Source organism: Larimichthys crocea, chromosome XII, assembly GCF_000972845.2.
Source record: "Larimichthys crocea isolate SSNF chromosome XII, L_crocea_2.0, whole genome shotgun sequence".
Classification (NCBI taxonomy): domain Eukaryota; kingdom Metazoa; phylum Chordata; class Actinopteri; family Sciaenidae; genus Larimichthys; species Larimichthys crocea.
This window is the reverse complement of record NC_040022.1, coordinates 22,482,424-22,504,640: the sequence shown is the minus strand read 5'-3', so window position 1 is coordinate 22,504,640 and position 22,217 is coordinate 22,482,424. Positions and strand designations below refer to the sequence as shown.

General features: G+C 41.8%; 3 protein-coding genes across 3 annotated transcripts; 1 reads left to right on the top strand and 2 right to left on the bottom strand.

The window, feature by feature from the left end:
- Positions 1-709: 709 nt before the first annotated feature.
- rnf151 (ring finger protein 151) lies at positions 710-2,937 on the bottom strand. Its single transcript, XM_010730695.3, has 4 exons — positions 2,708-2,937; positions 2,055-2,224; positions 1,871-1,967; positions 710-1,350 (listed from the first exon to the last, which is right to left on the bottom strand). The coding sequence occupies exons 1-4, from the start codon at positions 2,708-2,710 to the stop codon at positions 880-882; spliced, it is 741 nt and encodes a 246-aa protein (XP_010728997.3). The 5' UTR covers positions 2,711-2,937; the 3' UTR covers positions 710-879.
- Positions 2,938-4,156: 1,219 nt separating this feature from the next.
- Positions 4,157-17,759, top strand: tbl3 (transducin beta like 3). The gene is made up of 23 exons (XM_019277241.2): positions 4,157-4,345; positions 4,456-4,507; positions 4,800-4,895; positions 5,330-5,377; positions 5,505-5,646; positions 5,756-5,840; positions 5,957-6,127; positions 6,231-6,306; positions 6,384-6,480; positions 6,559-6,764; positions 6,862-7,003; positions 7,399-7,457; positions 7,857-7,963; positions 8,100-8,235; positions 10,185-10,424; positions 10,726-10,796; positions 11,352-11,508; positions 11,862-11,920; positions 12,505-12,608; positions 13,718-13,789; positions 14,178-14,336; positions 14,931-15,024; positions 15,806-17,759. The coding sequence occupies exons 1-23, from the start codon at positions 4,314-4,316 to the stop codon at positions 16,188-16,190; spliced, it is 2,790 nt and encodes a 929-aa protein (XP_019132786.2). The 5' UTR covers positions 4,157-4,313; the 3' UTR covers positions 16,191-17,759.
- noxo1a (NADPH oxidase organizer 1a) lies at positions 17,589-20,873 on the bottom strand. The gene is made up of 8 exons (XM_010730697.3): positions 20,722-20,873; positions 20,545-20,625; positions 20,381-20,453; positions 20,115-20,295; positions 19,418-19,608; positions 19,209-19,325; positions 19,003-19,120; positions 17,589-18,884 (listed from the first exon to the last, which is right to left on the bottom strand). The coding sequence occupies exons 1-8, from the start codon at positions 20,785-20,787 to the stop codon at positions 18,131-18,133; spliced, it is 1,581 nt and encodes a 526-aa protein (XP_010728999.2). The 5' UTR covers positions 20,788-20,873; the 3' UTR covers positions 17,589-18,130.
- Between the last annotated feature and the right edge of the window lie 1,344 nt (positions 20,874-22,217).

The following is a 22,217-nucleotide window of genomic DNA, read 5'->3' as shown; positions in this document are numbered from 1 at the left end:
CAACAAGAAAATCACTTTATTTACTTTACATGTTTACATGTTATTATTACATCATTCTTATGTGTTTATTCTTCTACACTGAGGTCTGTAGGGACTTGGAGGTTGAACGGTTTAAGTCCAAATTATAGAGTGTGGACTGGTAGCTGGAGAGGTGCCTGTTCACCTCCTGGGCATTGATGAGGTGCCCTTGAGCAAGGTACTGAACCCCTAACTGCTCTCAGGATGTCACTACGCATCTGTGGCTGCCCATCCCATCCCATGCCATCTCTCCACATTTACTTGTATATGAGCCCTTTGTGTGTATGTGGTTGTATATATAAATAAATAAATAAATAAATTAATTAATTAGGTGTAACCTGACCTGACCATATCGTAAAAGGTTGGGTGTCTCAGATTTAGGGGCCTCTGTTGCCAGAATATGACAGATATCAAACATAATATGCATAACTATGTCTTCATTAGTGTATGATCACCTGTAAATACAAAATACAGATCCTCTTCCACAGAGTCTGCCATGTTTCTACAGACATGCTTTTCATGTTTTATGTGGTTTCTCCTTTATGCTACGAAGGAAAATTGTGAAATAAAGAGGTTGCAATCAGCAACTACACTGCTAAATCCTTCACACTGGTCCTTTAATCCTCATTCATCTTTTGTCAACAGGGATTCAGCTTCCACTCTTCTTGTGAATGAGGTTAGGATGACAGTGTGAAGTTAAATCATTTATTTACAAAATTGCTGAAATTACAGCACAGGAAATGTTACAAATTCACTTCATCACTGCCTACGTATTCAAAAACACACACCTTCAAAGAAATGAACACATGCAGAAACTATACACAGCAGTAGTTTAATCAGCAGCAGTAACTGACTCGTCCCTCAGCCGTTGCTGCTGCTGCTGCTACTTGGAGTCCCGCTCGCACTACTCTCTCCAAGTTCCTCCTCTTCTTCCACCTCATGCAGATCGTCCATCACCTCCAGGCTCTCACAGATCAGCCCTATCTGCCTCTTCATGTGGGCCATAGTGCTTTGCATCCTCCTCATCTTCCTCTGCAGGGCGGTGGCGATGGCCCTGTGGTTCCTATGTCTGGCTTCATACTCCTGCCTCAGCTGCTTGTAGCAGTTGTGTTTAGCCTGTGTGCGGTGGGAGAGTATCGTCCCGCAGCCCATGTGACAGGGTTGACGCCAGTGTTCGCAGTGCCGTGCGTGGGTGTCCAGGTCTCTGCGGAGGAGCTGCACCCGGCAGCCCTGGTACGGACATGGGATGAGCTCGTACATGCAGGTCATGCTGTGGCAATACTGCTCCGAGAGGGAGAAGGTCTCTGAGCAACCACGGATCTCATTTTTACACTGAAAGACAAATACAAAGACAACAATGGTTATTAAACACGTTTCACATGCCTGCATCCTCTGAAGTGTAATGGACTACAAGTAGAAAGTAAGAAGATCTAGTACTTGAGTAAATAAACTTAGTTATTTGGGTCAACCAATTGAAGTGTGACAATTTGCTGCTTTCATATATCAAATTTTTTTTGTAAATTGAATATTTTTAAGTTCAGTTTTGATCAAAAAATGTCAACTTGGGAACTTGTATTTTCTAATATTTTTTTTAAAGATTTGAATTATCATATTAACAATCACAAGCCTGATAAACACCCAGGGGAGAAATCTACAATGGGCCCCTTCAACAATCCCCTCCCCAGAGCCTCAAGACTAGATAGTGCTGGGACACTTTTTAGGTCATGTTATTATTTTTGTTTGGTCATTTAAAGTACTCATGTAGCTACTCAATGACTAAAATAAGAGTTGCCATAATTACAGTACATATAACTTATGTGCAAATGTACAACTTCTATTGTCCATGTCCTACCTTGACCTTCATGCGTCCGATAGATTTGCTCAGCTTGAACATGACAAAGATCAAGCTCGGGTTAACAGGCTTCCTACAGCAGGGGCAGGTCTCCTGCCTGTAGTGGATAAACATGGACCAGACGTTAATGACAATCCAATACAGTCCAGTTTTACAGTGTTTCTGTCCATGTTATGTTCAGTACCTCTTCAGCCACTGTAAGATGCATTTCTTGCAGAAGATGTGGTGGCATGCAGCTCTTACTGGACACTTGAGGACCCCCTGGCATATGGTGCAGATCAGATCGTAGTCTGGAGTGTCCACAAACTGCTCCACATCATAGCCCCCGCTCTGGTTTGATGCCTCTGGGTCTGCCTGGATGTGGCCAACATAAATACTACTTTATTCTGGATTATCATTGTTTATTCCATGAAGACATACCAGGTGAGAATTATATCTGTACAGCTGTAAAACATGGCTCCTACAACAGGCCCATGGTGTTTTTCAACATAAAGCCAAAAGGTGACACAACAGAACTGTTCTGGAAAGTCATATGAATGATTACGTGATGACAAAAAGATGTTATAGATTATTCCTCCCGCAACAAAACACGAGATAACTACAAAATAATAATAAGAGACACATGGCGTTTGTTATTATTTAGTTAATTTAAATAATAACAAAAAAATATCATAGTCATACAAGACTTTTTTAAGGACGCAAATGTCAGAGTTCACCACAAAGATTAGCAGTTCACATATTAAGGATATATTGTACAATATAAAACTGATGAATAAAGTCTGAATCAAACAACACAAATAAAACAAACAAGTAAAGAGAGGTTGTTGTTGTTCTCACCATGATAATCTCCTGCTCCTCACCGCGTTTCCATTCTCTACTACTACATATCGGCGCTCTCACATGTCACACACACACACACCCGTGTTATCAATACAACACACACATGAACATTCCTGACAAAGCACGAAGTGTGTGTGTGTGTGTGTGTGTGTGTGTGTGTGTGTGTGTGTGTGTGTGTGTGTGTGTGACGGGGCGCGTCCTTTCCCTGCTGTTCTAGCCTCCACACGTCAAACATGAACCTTTTTAAAAAAAAAACATGAATAGCTGCCAGCTGAAGCTATTGTTGTGATTGAAACGTCAAAGTTCATTTTGAGACTCTAATTCTCGCATGACAAGTCACGCGTTTTACTTTTAAACTTTATTTCTTGGAAAAACTACAAGTAAAATTTTTTTTTTATATATATATATATATATATTTTTGCGCATTTACTGTATTGACAACAGGAGTGTGATTTGGTTGTTAGTGGAAACCGTCTGACCAATCAGAGCTCCCTAGTGGTGTGTCGGTCGTGAACGTATCGTTCCATTTGAACTAATCTTTTATTGGACTCGGGAGTAATGTACGGAAGCTCTAAAAGGCCATACATACATACATTTTATTCCACCCGTTTTCCCGTGATAACAAGATAATTAATTCATGATCTTGAGAAAACAAAACAATAGTCCAGTGTATTAATTCAAGTGCGCCCGTATTACAGAATGTATGGCAAATGCATGTAGTCCATGATACGGAGCGAGCAAACCTATTACGCCACTGTAAAATCCCTTTGATCCATAATTTCTGACAAAGGTTGATACACTTGATCTTAGGACTGGAGTGAGGATTAGCCAAAGTGTATCAACCTTTGTCAGAAATTATGGATCAAAGAGATTTTACAGTAGAGTAAATATTGCACATAATGCCCTTTTTTTTTTTTTTACAGTAAATATGAGTAAACATTTAGAATGGTCCTGAGTTCAAGTGTATCAACCTCTGTCAGAAATTATGGATCAAAGGGATTTTACAGTGGCGTAATAGGTTTGCTCGCTCTGTATCATGGACTACATGCATTTGCCATACATTCTGTAATACGGGCGCACACTAGACTATTGTTTTGTTTTCTCGAGATCTCCAATTAATTATCTTGTTATCACTGGAAAACAGAGGAAATTATCTTGTTATCATGGGAAAATGGGTGGAATAAAATGTATCTATGTATGGCCTTTTAGGGCTTCCGTATGATAATGATAAGTTCACGATTCAACGACGTGTCCTCAAATTTGAGTCCATTTGTCACATGACATGAGGAGCACGCACAGTGGTTCGTTCATACAGCTCGGTCTTTCGTTCATTTGTCACGTTTACATCAGCGCTGCACTAGTGAATGAACGAAATGAACGAACTGAAAAGATTCGTTCAATTTACCGTCCGAGAGTAAGTGATCCGATTCAGTAAAAAGACTCGAACTTCCCAAAGCTCACCGCGCTCCGACGACGTACAACGTGTGCGCCTCGGTTAGCAACATGCGGGATGGATGTGTTGACAACGTGTGCGCTCAGAAATAAGTTATTTACCACAGCGGTCTGAATATTCAGGTTTTTGGGGGCATTTCTCGTGATCAACATGGCGAATACAAACCTTCAGTTCAAAACAAAGTAAGTTTTTTTTGACGTACATGTTTGCAGATACTGCCGGCAGGCTAACACAAGGCTAGGCTAAAGTGTCATTTGAACTCACAGGCGTGTTTCTGTTTATTCCCACACAGTTTTGCTGTTTCCAGCAAGATCGAGCCGTTTTACAAGGGAGGAAAAGTGCAGGTGAGTTTTCTGCCTTTGTGTTTGTGTGTCAACAGAGTCTGAGTGTGTTTTATCAGCCTGGCATCGTCTTAAAGGTGATTTTAAAGTGGACAGATTCAAACAAGCGAAAGGGATCACTTGTAGTTTCTAGTATGTGACAAGATACATCAGAGTCAGCCTTCTCCAGAGCCACAGAGGACACAATACATTTGTTTTCCCAGGCTGAGTAGCACTAATCAAGACGAGTGAACTGATTTTTGACATGTAAAGTCGTTTAACATCTCTTTTTTTTCTCTTTTTTTGTGTTTTTCAGATCAGCAAAGATGAAAAGTACATCTTCTGCACTTGTGGATCTCGCGTCAATGTTTTGGAGATCAGCACGGGGAAGATCATCCACAGCGTGGAGCATGTGAGTCCAGAATAAAAGGCTGCAGATGTGCAGCTATAATATTTACAACAACAGAGCCTCTGTGTCAAAGACTTGTTTCATAGTGTTGAGGTGAACTCTTGCCCAGTTGTACTTATTCCTGTATTTTCTGCCAAAATACTAATTTAAAAAAATGTCTTATGGGAAATTACTGTTACTTTCTGTTTACAGCTGTACTTTATGTAATAGGTTTTTGATATTATAGCATTGGTTTGTTGGTGATATGTTTTTTTATTATTAGGTAGGTGTAAAGATGTTCTGCTTTGCTTTGTATCATAATGAATTGAATGTTTTGTTTGGGGATTTTTAATTGGACGAAGAGATGAAGATGTCACCTCTGGGAACTTGAGATTTATTTATTTTATTTTTTTAGAATTGACAATCTGTCTCGTCTGTCCATGTTGTTGTAATTTCAGGATGATCAAGAGGACATCACATCTTTCGCACTCAGCTGCGATGATGAGGTAAAACCAAACGCCGCAACCACCTCAGTATTATTATTTCTGTCAAACTCCCACAGAGTGAATTCATCACATTGGTCCGTAAAAGTGTATTTAGTGTCTGTGTGTGTGTTTGTGTTTCTGTGTCCAGATGCTGGTAACAGCTAGTAGAGCTCTGCTGCTGAAGCAGTGGGACTGGAGGCAAGCTCAGTGTGCTCGCTCCTGGAGAGCCATTCACACTGTTCCTGTAGCCAGCATGACCTTTGACTCCACCTCTACCCTCCTGGCCACAGGTCAGCAGTTACAGGAAAAAAATGACAATGACTTGTGTCTTTTGTGTTTCTGCCTGATCTCTGCTAAACAGAAACGAGCAACAGAGTTTGTCTTCTTCTTATCTCGCAGGTGGCTGTGATGGCACTATAAAGCTTTGGGATGTGGTGAAGCAGTACTGCACCCACAACCTGAAAGGGTCATCTGGCGTTGTACAGTAAGATCAGACATCTATGAACTAGAAATAATTAGATTAATATTTATGTGCAGAAGTGGTTTCTTTGTTCAAAAACTTATTTATATATAAATAAATGTCCTTGTGTTTCTTTGCAGTCTGGTCCAGTTCCACCCGGACATCAACAGGCTGCAGCTCTTCTCCTCCTCTCTGGACTGCGGCATTCGGCTGTGGGACCTGCGCTCCAGTCAGTGTGTGTGCGTGCTGCAGAGCCACTTCAGCGCTGTCACCTCCCTCAGCTTCAGCACCGACGGTGACACCATGGTCAGGTACTGAACACTCAGCCGTTCGATGGACGGGGCTTTTATCTTAAATCATTCTGTGGTTTTGAATGCTCTTAAAGCTGCGTGTGATTGTGTGCTTTATTTGTAGTTCTGGCAGAGACAAAATCTGTACAGTGTGGGACCTGAAGAGTCAGAAAGCCAAGAGAACTGTACCGGTCTATGAGGTAAGACTGTGAAAACTGGAAGATATTCGTTCTTTGGGAAAAATACCACAACTTGATCCCTGTGTCTTTTTCTCCAGGCTGTGGAGGGTGTTGTGCTTCTGCCTGAGAACGAGGACTTCTCTCAGATCGGAGTGAAGAGCAAAGACTTGCATTTCATCACCGCTGGCAGCAAAGGTTCGACTCTTGAAATTGTCTCGAACAACTAATCTGTGTTTTCTGTAGCTCACCTCTTCCTCCCTTCCTCACTTGTAGGTGTATTGAGAGTGTGGGATGCCAGCACGGCATGTTGTGTCTACGCCCAGACCCTCGCCACAGTCTCTGAGGAGGAGGACGACGACGACAACCCCCGCGGTCTAACGTACCTCCTTCACCTGCCCGCCTCCTCCAGACTGGCCACAGTCACAGCAGAACACAACATACTGCTCTACCAGCTGCCTGGTTTCACCACACAGCAGCAGGTGGGTACAGAGGATACACGTGTGGGATGTTTTTTGTTTCTTGCACAATACCGTATGCAACTTGTGACACTCTGTTCCTCTGTCCACCCCCTCACAGTTTGTGGGTTACAGCGACGAGGTGCTGGACGTGAAGTTTCTGGGCAAAGACGACAGCCACATCGTGGTGGCCACCAACAGCAGCCAGCTGAAGGTGTTCGAGCTGCTCACTAACAGCTGCCAGATCCTGTACGGACACACGGGTGAGTTCACCAGCAGAGGGCAGTACGAGTACGAGCTTACCACACATGTGAAACACATCACAGTGTGTTGATCTGTTCACCAGAGGGCAGATGGTTTCCATAGTAATGCACTGAGTGTGTGTTTTGTTGCCACACACAAAAATAATAGACTTATGTTAAATTGATTATTATACGTCCTGTACACATTTCAACTTCAATTTGAAGAATTATGTAAAATAAACATTTATGGCAGGAGTAATGAAAATGAGAAGCTGTCACGAGAGGAATCAGATTACATCCTGCACAATCAAGTCAACTCAGCTTTGTGTGGTTGGAAAGTGACCTGCCGAGCAGGTCGGCGCAATGTTTATTCATTCTGCCTCTCACTGCTGTTTCTATCGGTTTGTCTCCCACAGATACTGTCCTCTCGTTGGACGTGTTCAGGAAGGGTTCTCTCTTTGCAAGCTGCGCAAAGGTGAGCATGCGTGTTTGCAGACACACTGCAGACAAAGAGTAGAAACCAACTTCCAACAATGATCACGCACTCTGAACTCTGTTAAGGTGTTTGGCATGTGCATGTGTGAAAAGAAACCTACAAATGTCAATTCATGTGTCATTCTTTACATAAAGAGACACTAGTTAATCACACTAAAGCAAACAGATTTGTACACAATACAAGAAGGAATAGCTTGCATAGCTGTGCTGCATAGCTCTCTGATCCTGCAGGTGAAAAACAAGATCCAGGAAGTTTTGCTGAATAGCAAGTGATTTTTTTTTTTTCCATTGTGGTCTGCACTGCAGAATTTTCAGCAAGTCTTCCTGTATCATCTTTTTCTTTCCAGTAATATTTGTTTGTCGCGTCTTTATCTTTTAGGACAGGTCAGTGCGCGTGTGGCAGATGGACAGTGACAGTGGTGAGGTGTGCTGTGTCGCTCAGGGCTCCAGCCACACTAATGCTGTAGGCTCCATCTCCTGCTCCAGGTAACATTCCTGCACACACACACACACACACACACACCATTTCTTATCACATGCATCAACACAAACGCTCCAAAAAAAGAAAAATCAAAAGAAGTCACTGAGTCTGTGTGACACTAAAGATCCCTTATCTTCCCAGAATGAAAGCATCTTTCATCGCGTCTGGCAGTCAGGACTGCACCGTCAAGGTGTGGAACCTGCCAGCAGACTTGTCTACGACCGGGACAGACATGCATCAGCTGACCCCACGCGCCACAGAGAAGGCACATGATAAGGTACAAGCACAAACCACATTTCAGGAAGAAGAAAAACCTGCAAGGTCACAGCATGCAAAACAGACCTCATCTATTCTTTTGCATAATCATATCAGAGAACAAGCTGCACTTTCGTTCTGATGAATGTCTAAGCACAACCAGATGGAGTGTCAGTGTTGATTATCATGAGGAAGACAATTTGAGCCAATCTGTGTTCACAGAAGAAGTCTTAGATCATTTTCATGTAAAATAACAGAGAGTTGCATTTAAATTTCTGTTGTGTTGCAACCCAGCTTGTGTACGATAAAGGAAGCAACATTAAATCATATGTATCTGGTAAAATAAAGTTAGTCAATGCCAGGATTTCTGATTAATATAACAAAAGGGACGAGGAAGACTACAAGGAAAAGGATGAGTGGATGCAGCTCAGACTGTACATAAAATAAATGGTAAATATTGTTGCTTTAGCCGAGGGCTCGAAGGAGAGCAAGGATTTCATGGTTGTGTCGTCGGTCAGTCTTGGAAAGGAAGATGTGTTGGATTGAATAAAACTGAGTTTGTTCATTAAATTTAATGCACGACTGAGAATATTCCATCAGCGTAAAGCACTTATATAGATTTTCATTGTTTACATGTGAAATCTGGTCAAATACTTGTACTGATGCAGTGAGAGAAAAGGTTTTGTAAAGAGGCATTACACAGCTCTGATCACTTCTGGAAGCTCCGATTCATTTTGGTGTCAGTTTTCGTCGGCCACTTATTTCCTCCTGTGGCATACAACATAGTTTCCTTGTCTGAAACATGAACGCAAATATTGAATTAAGTATGTTGTTGTTGAGGTTTTTCCATATCACTTTATACTTCTACTCCATTACATTTAACTGACAGCTGTTATTACTCTAACATTCAAAACATATAAACTCATTTAAAGAAAGGATGCACAATATGAATCTTGAGATTAGACGACTTGTCTTAACAAAAAAACATTTGAAGGTGTCACTTTTTTGTGACATGGAGTGCCTCACTTTTTCTTAATGTTTTACAGGCCACACACAATAGCTGGATTAACTGAGAAAATATTTATCAGATTAATTCATAATGAAATTAATCGTTGAAGTCCAATTTAAAATAGTTGACAAATGGCTCCACTTCAGACAACTACAGACTAAAATTCTGCTTTGAAGTTACTGCATGAGTCATGATAATAAAGATTTAAGTGCTTTTACTTTTAATACTTTTAATTACGTTTTCCTGATTGGACTTGCATAATTTGTACTTGCAAAACCTGCTGATCAGTTTTTGGGAGCTAACTGTTCATCCAAACAGCCTTCGGTGGCGGAAACATTTTTTTAAGTTGAGGTGGAAATGTTTCATAGAAGAGTCAGTTATAACACAACGTCTTAAAATAAAATGAAGATTGCACACATTGTTGATTATATAACAGCATAGCAACGCTTCTGAGTGTTTAATTTCCCTTTTTTAAAATGCCAGATTACATACATTTATTCATAAGGAAAACTTTCAATGGACTGATTTTAGTCACTGAGCGGTTCATTCTCCTGTTATCTCTTTGTAAAACATGATTAATGCAACCTGAGTCTTCTCATAAGGAAGTGCAGAAATAACGCAGGTCGTTTGGTACAATTGAAGTGATTACTAATCACAGGTTCCAACACACCTTTGTTCCCGGCTACACCTACGCAACCCTGATTTGAGTTATACAATTAGTCCACAATGATGACCTTGTTTTCTTTCACATTAACGAGGAAATATCTGCTTGAACACAATGTGAGATGTCACTCACAGTGACAGAGTCAGGTGATACTGGAGGAAGTGTAGTGATGGGAATTTATCGTACGACTTTTTTCCATCTCATTTCTCAACATCTTAAAAACAAATACCCTCTTTCCAGCTTTCATTTTCTAAAAGCTAATCAACTATGTCATTTCTCTTCCTCGTTCTTCCTCCAGGATGTAAACAGCGTAGCGGTCTCGCCCAATGACAAGCTGCTGGCTTCGGGCTCCCAGGACCGCACGGCCAAACTGTGGTCACTGGCAGGGGACGGGAACATCGGCCTGCTGGGGGTGTTTCGGGGACACCGTCGCGGCGTCTGGGCCGTCTGCTTCTCACCCGTCGACCAGGTGCTGGCCACGTCCTCTGCAGACGGCACCACCAAACTGTGGAGCCTGCAGGACTTCAGCTGCCTCAAGGTGGGCCTCGAGATCGAGTGTGCAGGTGTCACTGAATATGTCACAGAACATGACGTGCATACTTTAGTTGCACATGCACAGATAGGTGCCTTCCTTATCAGTGAAAAGCTTTATTTCATGCCTCTCACTTTTTCATTCATCAAGTGATTTTTTTATTTATTTTTTTTATTTTGTTGGACTTGAGTCGTGATAACACTTATCTGAAATATGACGAGTTATTTTCCCGTAGCTGACTGTAATGTTGATATTTTTCGTGACTGTAAACTAGAAATGATTGTTTGTGTTTTGTTTTACTTTTAAGACATTCGAGGGTCACGATGCGTCAGTTCTGAAGGTCGTGTTTGTGAGCCGAGGCACTCAGCTGCTCACCAGGTAACCATACACACACCTACTGAGTTCAAACACTTCATGTATCCTTACCGTGTTATTGCAGATGTCTGATCTTTGCGATCCATTTCTGAGATCTGTGACTGAGGGGAAAAAAAAAAGCAAAACAAAACAGCAGGCTTGGCTCAAGTAGCCTGATGATCTGGTGTTTGGCAACAAGCAAATCATATGAAACACAAAGAGTAGCTGTGTCTAATACTCCATAATTATTCATACTTAGTGCATGTACTAGTATTTATAGCTCATTTTGCAGTTAGTATAAAGGAAATCAGCACATTTTCTGGTTTAACAGGAAATTATGTGCACTGAGCATAGACAAACTGTGCTGCCAGTTAAACTTATCAAAGAGACAGTAAACACTTAAACACTACACACTTAAAAATCTGTTTTTTTAAGTCTTCATACCGGCTATTTTGACTTTAGGGCTGCAACTACTGATTATTTCCAGTAACTGACTAATTTTACAGTTTATAAAATCTGAGAAATCCAACTTTTTTTTAATTATTTTTTTTTGTTGTAACTCGTCTCTCCTGTCCTCAGTGGCTCCGATGGTTTAGTAAAGCTGTGGACCATCAAGACAAATGAGTGCGTGAAGACGCTGGACGCCCACCAGGACAAAGTTTGGGGTCTGCACGGTAGCCGCAAAGACGACAAGATGGTGACCGGCTCGGCTGACTCTAACATCACCGTGTGGTTGGTAAGTGTGACTCAGTGGAGTGGAGAGAGGATTAAGTCACATGAGTTAGCAAACAAAAGTCTATAGCTAAAAATAATTATTAAAAATGAGAGTTTGACCTAATTTTCTACATAAAAACACATTAGGTCAGTAATCAGTATAAGAAACCATGTTGTACTTGTTAGTTGGGTATTTGTAAGTGTCTAACCTGCTCACATACCCTGTAGCAAAATATTCAGCCCACATCTTATCTATCTGGTTATTTTCAGCTTTCACGCTGACTGACCTCTCTTCTCATTCGGGGAAAAAGGAGGAATTTCTCCATCAGGCATCATCAGATAATCACAAAAATGTTGTCTTTTGTCCACTGTTAGGATGTAACCGAGGTGGAGCTGGCAGAGGAGCAGGCCAAGCAGGAGGATCAGATACTCAAGTAAGTTATGCACAGCATTATCTTTTAGATACGACAGTGTAAAACACTGTCTGTTCACTCTTGGCAAACAAAGTCTGCTTTTTTGTTAGAGGTCAGAGACCTGAAAGGAATTAGCCCCTGACCTGATTTTGGTCCACCTCTCCCCCAACTTGTTGCACCATCTTGTCTGTCTGTCGCCCGATGAATAAACACAGACTGCGTTAGCCTAAGGTGGACCTCACCAGGGTTACGGTCAACATATGTACATGTTTGCTCACATGTGCATACATATGGATCATTTATGACGCCAGCCTGAATAACTTATCAGTTATTATCAGGTAGCACGACAGATATAATAGAAATTCTTGTAATAAATCCACCAAAGTAAAAGATATACGCAACTGCAACGCCTTGTTCATCATTGTAGAGAAAGAAATTAGGGTAAAGTTTCGCTCCTGTCACCAGGGCACCAGGTCTCTTTTATCAGAACTTTGAGTTAAAGTATCGAAGCAGCAAAAAACGCAGTAACACTGAGTATACATGCATGCATGCATGCTCCTGCCTTTGTATATAAACTTGTGTTTGTGTGTTTCTTGCGTCTGAAGGCAGCAGGTGTTGTCCAACCTGCTGCATGAGAAGAAGTATCTGAAGGCCCTGGGTCTCGCCATCTCACTGGACCAGCCTCACACTGTGCTCACCGTGATCAAAGGTACTTTGTGCTCCAAAAGGAAGCGCTTATGCCTGTATGTATTGACCAGTCGACATTAAAGGGCTGAAAAGAAATGACGTGCAAAAAATGTCCAAAGCCAAGTTCAAACATTTCACCATAAAGCCTGCAAGGCCACTGAGGACACCTCGATTTTTAGGGGGTTAAAGACAAACCTTTCATTTTCTTTCACTTTCTGTGAAGAAAATTAAATTGTTAAAGTTTAGATTATTATTCAGGATATAAACTTTAGATATATTTGACAGCATGAAGGCTCAGTGAAGATTTTCACACAGCCTCCTCCTGCCTAAGAAAAGTACACCGTTAAAACGACTACGGAGCTCACAGAACAATGAGAAGAAAACACTGAATATGAAGCCTATTAAGTATGTATAAAATAAATTAAAGTGCGTATTCAGACAGGATTGTGTCTTTACCAAACAATCAGGAAATAACTTTTTATTTCGCTGACTAACAGCTTTATCGAGGCGGGACCGTTATTGTTAGTCTAAGCGCTCTCTCTCACTCTCTCTGTCTCACACTCTCTAATCATCGGACACAAAACAAACGCCCCCCCCAGTGAAACGAATTGAGCATCTGGTCTCCCTGTCCCTGCCTGAATGTGGCCTAATGCAGACAAATAATTGTACATCAGAAAGTATATCTCTGATGCAGTCTGCTTTCGTCTTGTCAGACTTCCTTTGTTTGTTGTAACCCAAGCGTTGATGCATGCACACCACGGCTCTGTCGAAGGATGGGCCTGGGAATGTGAAAACAAAAAGACTCCTGGATTGTGTCATGCTCTTTTTGCGTGTATCATGTGGAACAAGACAAAGAGTTATGTGGGACACCAGCATGTGTGTAATTTAGCACACGCGTGTCAAACAAAAGAGAAGCATTCTTGGGTTTGTGGTGACAATGGTAAGTGGTTTCGGTTGTAGTGCCTAGTCATTCTGATACCGACCGGTCTGATCCTCTACTGTGTTAACAGTTAAAGGAGAACAAATGCACTTAACGTACACATCAGGACAGTATGCTGAGTCACTCTTAGAAATGTACCTTAACCACTGACCGTCTCCGTCTTTTACGTTGTTCTCTCCTGTTGCTTCTAGCGATCCGTCAGGTGGAGGATAGCAGCGAGCTGTTGAAGAAGACGGTGTTGAAACTTCGAGTGGATCAGAAAGGTAACAGGTCAATCGTGTGTTGTTGTTTTTTTCTGTCTTATAGCACACCAAACACTCACTTACATGGGATGATATGTGGGTACAGAATGGTACACTTTAATTCACATTGACATGTTTGCCAGTTGCATTTACTGTAGTTTCAGTTGTTATGAACGTCTGTACACCAGAAACAGCCAGAAAAAAGTAAAAATTTCACTTTTAAAAGAAGAATGTGGTGAAATTCTTGAGAGATAGATCAAGAGATTCTCTGAATTTCACAAAGAGGGAATGACTGAAGCATCAACAGGCCATATAAATAATGCCTGTTGTCCCTTTCTTTACCTTTCTTCCCTCTCCACCTTCACCGCTGCCTGCTGCCCCACACTCAACTCCGCTACCCCCCGCTCAGAGTCGCTCCTGCGGTTCTGTGTGGTCTGGAACACCAACGCCAGAAACTGTCAAGATGCTCAGGCCGTCCTGCAGGTCCTCCTCACGCACCTGCCGCCCGAGGAGCTGCTGCAGTACCAGGGCGCCCGAAGCCACCTGGAGGGACTCATCCCATTCACAGGTTAGCGGAGGGCTGATTAATGTGTGTTTTATGTAGCTTTAACCCAGGTTATATGCACAGATTATTGTAAGATAACTGCATATGAAAACCACTCGTCTTAGACATCGAATGAGTTGATGAGTTAAAAGAAATGAGACTAAATAATCAGGCCAAATTGAAGAATGATAAACAAGAAGAAACTAGGACTTTAGTTAAGATTGAGTACCAAAAACGCTGTCATAAATCAAAGCAGCTGGTATGTTGACTGACTGAAGCAAACAGGTTTTATGTTTGTCGCCATCGGGACTCTACCATAAAGAAAATGATCCCTGGTGTCTGAACCTTTCTTTTTGTGTCTCATGACACCCATGTACCCTGAGTTTGAAATCAATATAGAGACGATGTAAAGAGAACAAATTAGTTGGGTTTTTTGTCCGTAGCGTGTGTAAACTAGAGATTCATGATAGGAGGGATGTCTCGACGCTAGACAATTGTCCCAGAGAGGAGTACACTCTAGTTTACACAAGCAAAGTGTGCCTAAGAAGGACAGCTCAGGTTTCATATTACCCCTCGAATCACTGATTAACCCTTCCCTCTTCTCTCTGGCTCCCACAGAGAGACACATGCAGAGGATCGGCAACCTGCTGCAAGCCTCCATGTTCTTGAACTACATGTGGCAGAAGATGAGAGTGGCCGGAGCGCCGTCCAGGTGAGGGATTCAGACCAAAAACAACACAGGGGTGGTCGCATTTAGTGTGTGTGGGGGGGGTTGTTTAAGGCACCGGTAGGCCATGAAATGTGATCCAGGAAGGTGACTGATACTTTTGAAAGGAGTATTAGATGCTGAGAGTTATCACGGCAGCAGCTATTTTATCTTTCATTAGGAGGTACAAGGAACGTGCTGTTGCATGAATGTGATTGTCCGGTGCAGCACCATGTTGGATGACGTCGATTTCTTGCACCCCTCTGCGTTGGCATCAATATCGCGCTGCCAGACAAGCGTTTTGTCACACTGGTCACAGTCACTCACACTTTATTTGCATAACTAAAGATCAGTGCTCGGTAACTTCCTCGTCTTTCTCATCCAAACAGCTCTCAGCAAAAAAGCGCATTCACACGTGTTCACTCTGTGCCAAGTAATGAGATCTTCTGTCAGTCTTGTATGTGGGCCAAACATGATATAGAAGTATGTGATCGATCCAGTCGAGACAGCCAGCACAAAACAAAGACTGCGGTTGTGTCTCAGGTCACACGGGAAGGTGAATGCCGAGCAGCATTCTTAGCACTAAATCAGGCGTGCTGACACATGTTTACCTGTTCCGAATGAAGTTTGGATGAGCTCATGAGTGATTTTACGGTTCAGTTTCTGATGCCAAGATACTGAAAATACTTACTTCTAGAATATAAACTTGATATATGTATCTAATTATGGAATAGATGTTTTAAAAAAACAAACAAATATCTAACCCTGTTGTTGTTTTCCTGTGCAGCATGGGCCAGGATGAAGAAATGGACACAACTCCTCTCGCACAGCCGTTCTTTACGATAGACAAGGAGAAACCTAAGGGCAGCGGCGATGAGGAGAAACGTGATGGGGATGACAGCGAAGGTGGAGAAGATGAAGATCCAAACTGCCCAGCTGATGAAGAAGAAGAAGAGGACGACGAGGTCAGTGTCACCAAGAAAGCCTCTACCAGCGAGGGGCGAGTAGAAAACGGAAAGAGCACCAAAACAAATGGCAACCATCACTCTGAAAGTGAGGAGAGTTCAGAAGAGGAAGACGTGGAAGAAGACGAGAAGGAGCAAACGACCGTACAGGGGATAAAACGTCTCCCAGTTTCTTCCACTCAACAATGCCAGACGTTTGCCAGCTGACAGGGATCTACAAGCTGACTCATTCCTCGTCGTCTCATCATGGACCATTAGCTGGAGTGACACACTGTATGTGTGTAACAGCACAGGAAGAGACAGGTGTGGAGTGATGATAATACAGATAATAGGCCTCTCTGTGCATTCCCCGTCTCTGCAGCTGAGGCGTAAAGACTCTCTGTCTTGTGCCAAATTGTGCATCAGTTCTTCCGTTCGGAGTTTGGATTTGAAGAAAAGTAACCAGCCCGATGTTATCAGAGAAAATGGAGGTTAGGGATGAAAAGATGTAAAAACTGTAGGGAGAAAGAGCTCAGGCGTCCACCCTCCCCCCTAGTGCAGATACCACCACCCGTCGACTAGTCCTGCGATATGTAATCCTGATCTACTGGCTCGACCACAACAACACAAAAGGTTCTTTTATCTAAACATTTTTTATGTCATGACAACAAATGTTTATAAAATAAAAAAAAAACATGTTCTTTGTGAGTTAAAATGAGTTGTGTTTTTAAGATGATGATGTGTACAAAATGCCCAAGGAGTGGAGTAGGAGTGTCACCACTGTTCTATAACTGCTTAATGGAAACACGGTGAAAATTCCTGCAGGGCGTGTTGAGGTTAGAGCAGAGTTTACTTAATCTCCGCTGTCTCAATCAATCAAACAGATTTCAATTATTACTTCGGAACTTTTGGCTGCACGACATGATCCAAAGATCTAACTCATACTGACGTATATGCAGGTGCTGCAGAGGAGTTATGTATTATGGTTGTAAGTTACACACGGGTGGAGAGCTTAAACTGCAAATTGATCGACAAAATTAAATCAGCAATCATCTCTGATGACCAGGTTTCCTCACGTTGGAGAGTTGACTGCTGTTATTTGTCTTAAATCAAATCAAATCAAATCAATTTTATTTGTATAGCCCAAAGTCACAAAGGACATTTGCCTCAGAGGGCTTTACAATCTGTACAGGGAGTGACACCCTCTGTCCTTAGACCCTCGGTTCCCTCGGTATACTATATGTATATCTTGTGACAAGCTCTTCAGGGTGTTTTATACACCAAATGATTCATCAATAGTTGTTGATTACCGCCATAAACTGGTGTGTTTCAAAGATAGATACAGTATAAATGTTAGTTTACTCATCATGAGGTGTACTACTCAGCCTGAAAACAGTTGTATAACATGGTTTGGCACTCGGGAGCTTTGTAAAGAGGGAGAATATCCCTGATAATGATTATCTCATACTGGGCTTTAAGCTCGAAATTCATAAGAGTTCGAAGGACAGGAGCCTCTTACAAGACAGCGTGTCTTGGATGCATGATGGGAAATGTAGGATCCGTGTATTTGGAAATATTTAAAGTATGTTACGTGAGATTTAAACAGATACAAAGACAACTGTTGAGTTACGTTCCCCCAAAATGCTTTAATTGTTCCAAGCTCTTCAGTAACATGTGAATACACATTGCCACATAGTCAGACTTACATCCTATCCTTTAAGTCGAGTTGGCTGTAAACAGGAAAAAGCAGTCTGTACACATTCTTACACACAGTGGCACTATCTCAGACAAATGTTTACAAGCAGCAGAACTCGGTCTCTGTCCAGGCAGTCAAAATGCATATAAGGCATAATGCAAGGTTTCCAGTATGGAAAATAAATGATAATACAGATAGTAAAGAAGTGTGAATGAGTGTGTGATTAATCATAAACATGTATGTACTGATTTTACTGAGTGTGACGCCCTCTTCAAAGACAACATTAACACATTTCAAAAGTGTTGACATAGCTTCATATCTGAACATTTTCAGCACATCTGGTGCAATAACTTTTTAATTCCTTCTGTTTTTTTAATATAAATCATTACAAAAAGTTCACAAGCAGTTGTAATCCTCCACAGAATAGATCCTAATAATAAAACTAAAGCTGACATTGGTATGACTAGGAACTTCATTTGCTCAGTATTGCAGTTTGTGGGGGTAACAGTGCAACTTTGGATGCGTTCTTGCGGGTGATACTGGAACACCGGGTGAGGATCTCTTGTTGCCGTGGTCTGGGTGGCACCTTAGGTGTTGTCGGGCCCTTGTAGAGGTTGGGATCGGAGATGCTGGGGATCATTTTGCCCTCTGTGATGCTTGTGGGGCTCAGGCGGTTGTTCATCATGGAGGGAGGCGTACGGCTGAGACGCAGCCGGTCGTCATTGACACTGAGGCTCAGGTTGAGGTTCGAGCTCTCGGAGGAGGAACTGAGGTCGTCGCTGAAGCTGAAATCGGTGCTGTCGCTCCCGAGGCTTTCCTCGCTTTCCACTGTGAGGCTCCTTCCACGTTGTTCCTCCTCGTCCCCATCCATCCCCACCATGATTCTGGGTGGAGGGGCTTGATATGGAGTTGCACGTGTAGTGGCATTGCTGGTAGCTGAGGCAGCGGGGGATCTTGCTGCGGGCTGTGCAGGAGGCTGCACAGACAGGGTGTTAAAAGATCGTGATTTCTGCCTGCTGTTTGCTTGGAGTGGGTTAGGTGAGGGTGACCTGGCAGATGGGAGCAGCAGCAGGTTTCCTTGTGAGTGGCTGAACTGGTGAGACTGCTTCTCCAGGTTTGGGGAGGTGGGGCGACTATCTGGATAGTGTGTTGTTGTCATGCGGATATGAGGATAGTTGTAGGGCTGCAGGTACATGGTAGGGATGTAACCTACTTTACTATTGTGTCTGTAGAGAAAGACAAGACAAAGAATGTAGGACAGGTTTTAAGCTTTGAGAAATCAAGCTGGAGGACTAATCCAGGACTACACTTTTAGTTTTACATGTGTGGGAATGTGTTAAATACCTGATGATCCACCAGCCATTGTCAGACTTCTGCAGGACCTCCACCACTGTACCAATGTTTACGCTTATCTCGTCGTTTTTGGTGGCCTTGTAGGTCTTGACTGCAGTGTACATCATTCCTGCGAGTGGAAGGAATGACTTTAATACATCATGTCAGAATGTTTTGACTGCCTAAGGTGTTGTTAGAACCTGTTACTATACACATACCTCCTTCAGGAATCCCGTCCACATCATCTTCATCGTCAAAATCATCTTCTATCTTCTCCAGGTAGGGTGCAGGAAACCAGGCCATCTTCTTGCTTTCATTCTCCACGAGCCACCACCCTGAACCAACACAAGCACACGTTTACCAACTGGATCTGAGTTCATAGGTTCAACAAGGTTTTACATGACACCGAACACGGAAGCTCGCTCACCTGCTTTGTCTTTGATGAGCACGTCTACTTTTTCGTCCACCGCCACTTTGAAAGGTTTGTTGTTTGTGTCTTTGGTCTCATACGGGGCCACGCATCTGTATGTCTCTGTGACAAACGGCTGGGTCACGTTACCACCATTGACCTGTCCTGAGTTGGCCGTGATCTGATCTTCTGATGGCATGATCATGATGCTGAGGAGGAGAGGGTGAATTTAGAGGTAAATACACATAAGAGACTTTCTACTAGGATTAAAGATAACTAATTATTTAGGGACTGAAATATTAATTTAAAAAGTTTTTTGTCAGTATGAGGATTTCTTCTAATATTCTTCTAATAAAGTCTTCTATACAGTGTAAGATTCTCACATTTTGTGAAAGGTAAAAACCTGCAGCAGTAACTACAAACTAGAGATAATGGCAACACATCTGAATTTAAAATATGCAGAGATTAAAAAACTTTAAAGACAAATCTAGAAGAGGATTCTTTTAAAATTATTATAATTATTATTATGCCTGCATGTTTTATAGAATCTGCTTTTTTAAAGGATAATTCAGGGTATTTATTATACTTGGGTTTTATTTTCACAGTTGACAGAAATGTCAGTGTAGAGCTTAAAATTTGAGGTAGTCAAGGCTGTGAGCATCCAAACATACTCAAACTTCTAACACTTTAATCGCTCTAAGTATGTTTAACCTACCCGTTTCTGGCGAACTCCGGCTGCAGGTCCTGGTCTTTGGGGTGGAAGAACTTGATGAGGTCTGCAGACTGAGAGACCCGCGGGCTGCAGCTGAGAAGTTCATTGCAGTATTTCTGCAGGAACTTGAGGCGCAGTAGAGACTTCGTGGGGGTCTTCTTCTGTCCGCGCTTCATCTTTCTGTCTATAAGCACAGAGGGACGTCTGAAGTCAGAATCCAAAGTTGCGCACCTGAGATCCGCGTAAAACTGGAATTTGCGCACACATACCTCGAAATTTAGGGATGACTCTGTCCGATTTTTTCAGTTTATTTGCGGGCGGGAATGCTTTCTTCAATTGTTTCTGTTAATAAAGAAACACCACATTTGTTATTATGTTATTAAATAACCCTTAGCACGTAACAAAGACGAGAAATACAGTATTTTATACTCACATGCATTTTCTTGAAATCCTGAAAAGTTCTGTAAACCACAATATCATTCTGGTCCGACCAAAGCACGGAGGTCATGTACATCTGGAAGAAGAGGAGAATGCACATTTGATCACACTGTAGAAGAGCACAGATTTATAATGATAATGAAGCAGGTGAGGAAACATCATGTGCGCTTACTTTGTTCTTCTCCTTGTGCAGCACTCCAATTACGCGGACACTGATGGGATACCGCTGCTCCTCCATGATGGTAAAAGTGTGCTGAATAGTCCAGATAAGCCTCGTCCTGGGTTGTGACTGAAGGAAGGGATGATCCGCAGGTGTATTTAAACCACCTCCACCTGCGCAGGTGTGGCTCCGAGAGTCACGTAGCCGACCGGAGATGGAAAATATTCACGTCACTTACAGGAAAATCCGATGTTGCGCGACCGACGGCACTGTAACTTAATCCACGAAGCAGCAATGCCAGATATATTTTTCTACAAAGACTTATTTCTGTCAGGGTGTAATTGATTCTTAAGGTTGTATAATTTTGACACCTGATCCGTGTCTGGTACGTGTGGAGCCGGTGCAGTGAAACTGATAGGGTCACCTCTGGTGTGTTCAAGCATTTTTATTTTTTTTCCATTTTGTGCCATGATGGAAGTAAGAAGTACAAAAATTAGACAGATAGAAAAGTTAATTAATCAAAAGTAAGAAAAATGCCCTCGATTAATTACTTAAGTGCTTTTTTTCTTTCTTTTTAATTGTATAAATATTCAAATTTCTGTAACAATGTCCTCTTGTCCCTTGTTTGCTGCATCTTATCTACATCTCATTTGGTGTTAAGTACTTTGATTCATATGCTGTGTACTGTATAAATGAAGCTTATTATGATAAGGACTAACTAACTAATGTTAGTTATAATGGACATATAACTAGATAACACTAGGACGGCTTCTTCTGTGTTACATGAATACTTCACCTGTAGGACAACTCAACAACTCTGACCAACAATGTGATACAATATATCACTCAGCCCAATATTAACAATCACTTATATAGTGTCAAGGTGAACATAAAATATAGATCATTTCATAATTGAAATAACAGACTACAAATGGTTATCATTAATTAAATTATATGAATTCTTTGACACTCAAATTACACAAACTTACAAACTACAACCTGATTAATAAACATAATAGTTGAAGTAATATCTCGCTGACAGGATCAAGAAAAACCGAAACATTTTAAGCAAGAAGTTATGGCTCATACTGTATTGGACAAATGTACCTGCAAACTGCCTAAATAAATAAATAGATCATATTTAGTATTCTTTGGAACTATTCCCACGCAGTCTTTCCAGTAAGATGCCTCGGCCAGTGGCCAAATGCATTGATAAAGCAGACGAGGAAGGCTTTTTCACATTCTTTCCTTTTGTAGTTTCTAAATGTTTCCTCCTTTCTTCAGCCAGGCTTTGCAGCACGTACGCCAAACATTAGCCATGTTTCTGATAATTAACTCACGTTTTTCACTTATATATTCTCAGGAAAGCTAATTTATGGGTTAAACATTAGCCTGCTACAAAGACACTCACAAAACTAAACATTATCATGCACATTTCTTTGGAAGTTGTTGGAAATGATACAAAAAGCCACATTGATGATCTAAGAACACCTTTGTCTCCATTCAAC

What these genes read in the sequence shown, in the direction of transcription:
- rnf151 (XM_010730695.3), bottom strand. An exon ending in ATCTTACAGTGGCTGAAGAG is followed by an intron (nt 1,968 to 2,054) that starts GTACTGAACATA and finishes TATCCACTACAG; the next exon opens with GCAGGAGACCTGCCCCTGCT. An exon ending in TCGGACGCATGAAGGTCAAG is followed by an intron (nt 1,351 to 1,870) that starts GTAGGACATGGA and finishes TTTGTCTTTCAG; the next exon opens with TGTAAAAATGAGATCCGTGG.
- tbl3 (XM_019277241.2), top strand. Translation starts at nt 4,314, where the DNA reads ATGGCGAATACAAACCTTCAGTTCAAAACAAA. An exon ending in GACGGTGACACCATGGTCAG is followed by an intron (nt 6,128 to 6,230) that starts GTACTGAACACT and finishes CTTTATTTGTAG; the next exon opens with TTCTGGCAGAGACAAAATCT. An exon ending in GTTTCACCACACAGCAGCAG is followed by an intron (nt 6,765 to 6,861) that starts GTGGGTACAGAG and finishes ACCCCCTCACAG; the next exon opens with TTTGTGGGTTACAGCGACGA.
- noxo1a (XM_010730697.3), bottom strand. Translation starts at nt 20,787, where the DNA reads ATGGAGGAGCAGCGGTATCCCATCAGTGTCCGCGTAATTGGAGTGCTG. An exon ending in TGCACAAGGAGAAGAACAAA is followed by an intron (nt 20,626 to 20,721) that starts GTAAGCGCACAT and finishes CTCTTCTTCCAG; the next exon opens with ATGTACATGACCTCCGTGCT. An exon ending in AGTCATCCCTAAATTTCGAG is followed by an intron (nt 20,296 to 20,380) that starts GTATGTGTGCGC and finishes CTGTGCTTATAG; the next exon opens with ACAGAAAGATGAAGCGCGGA.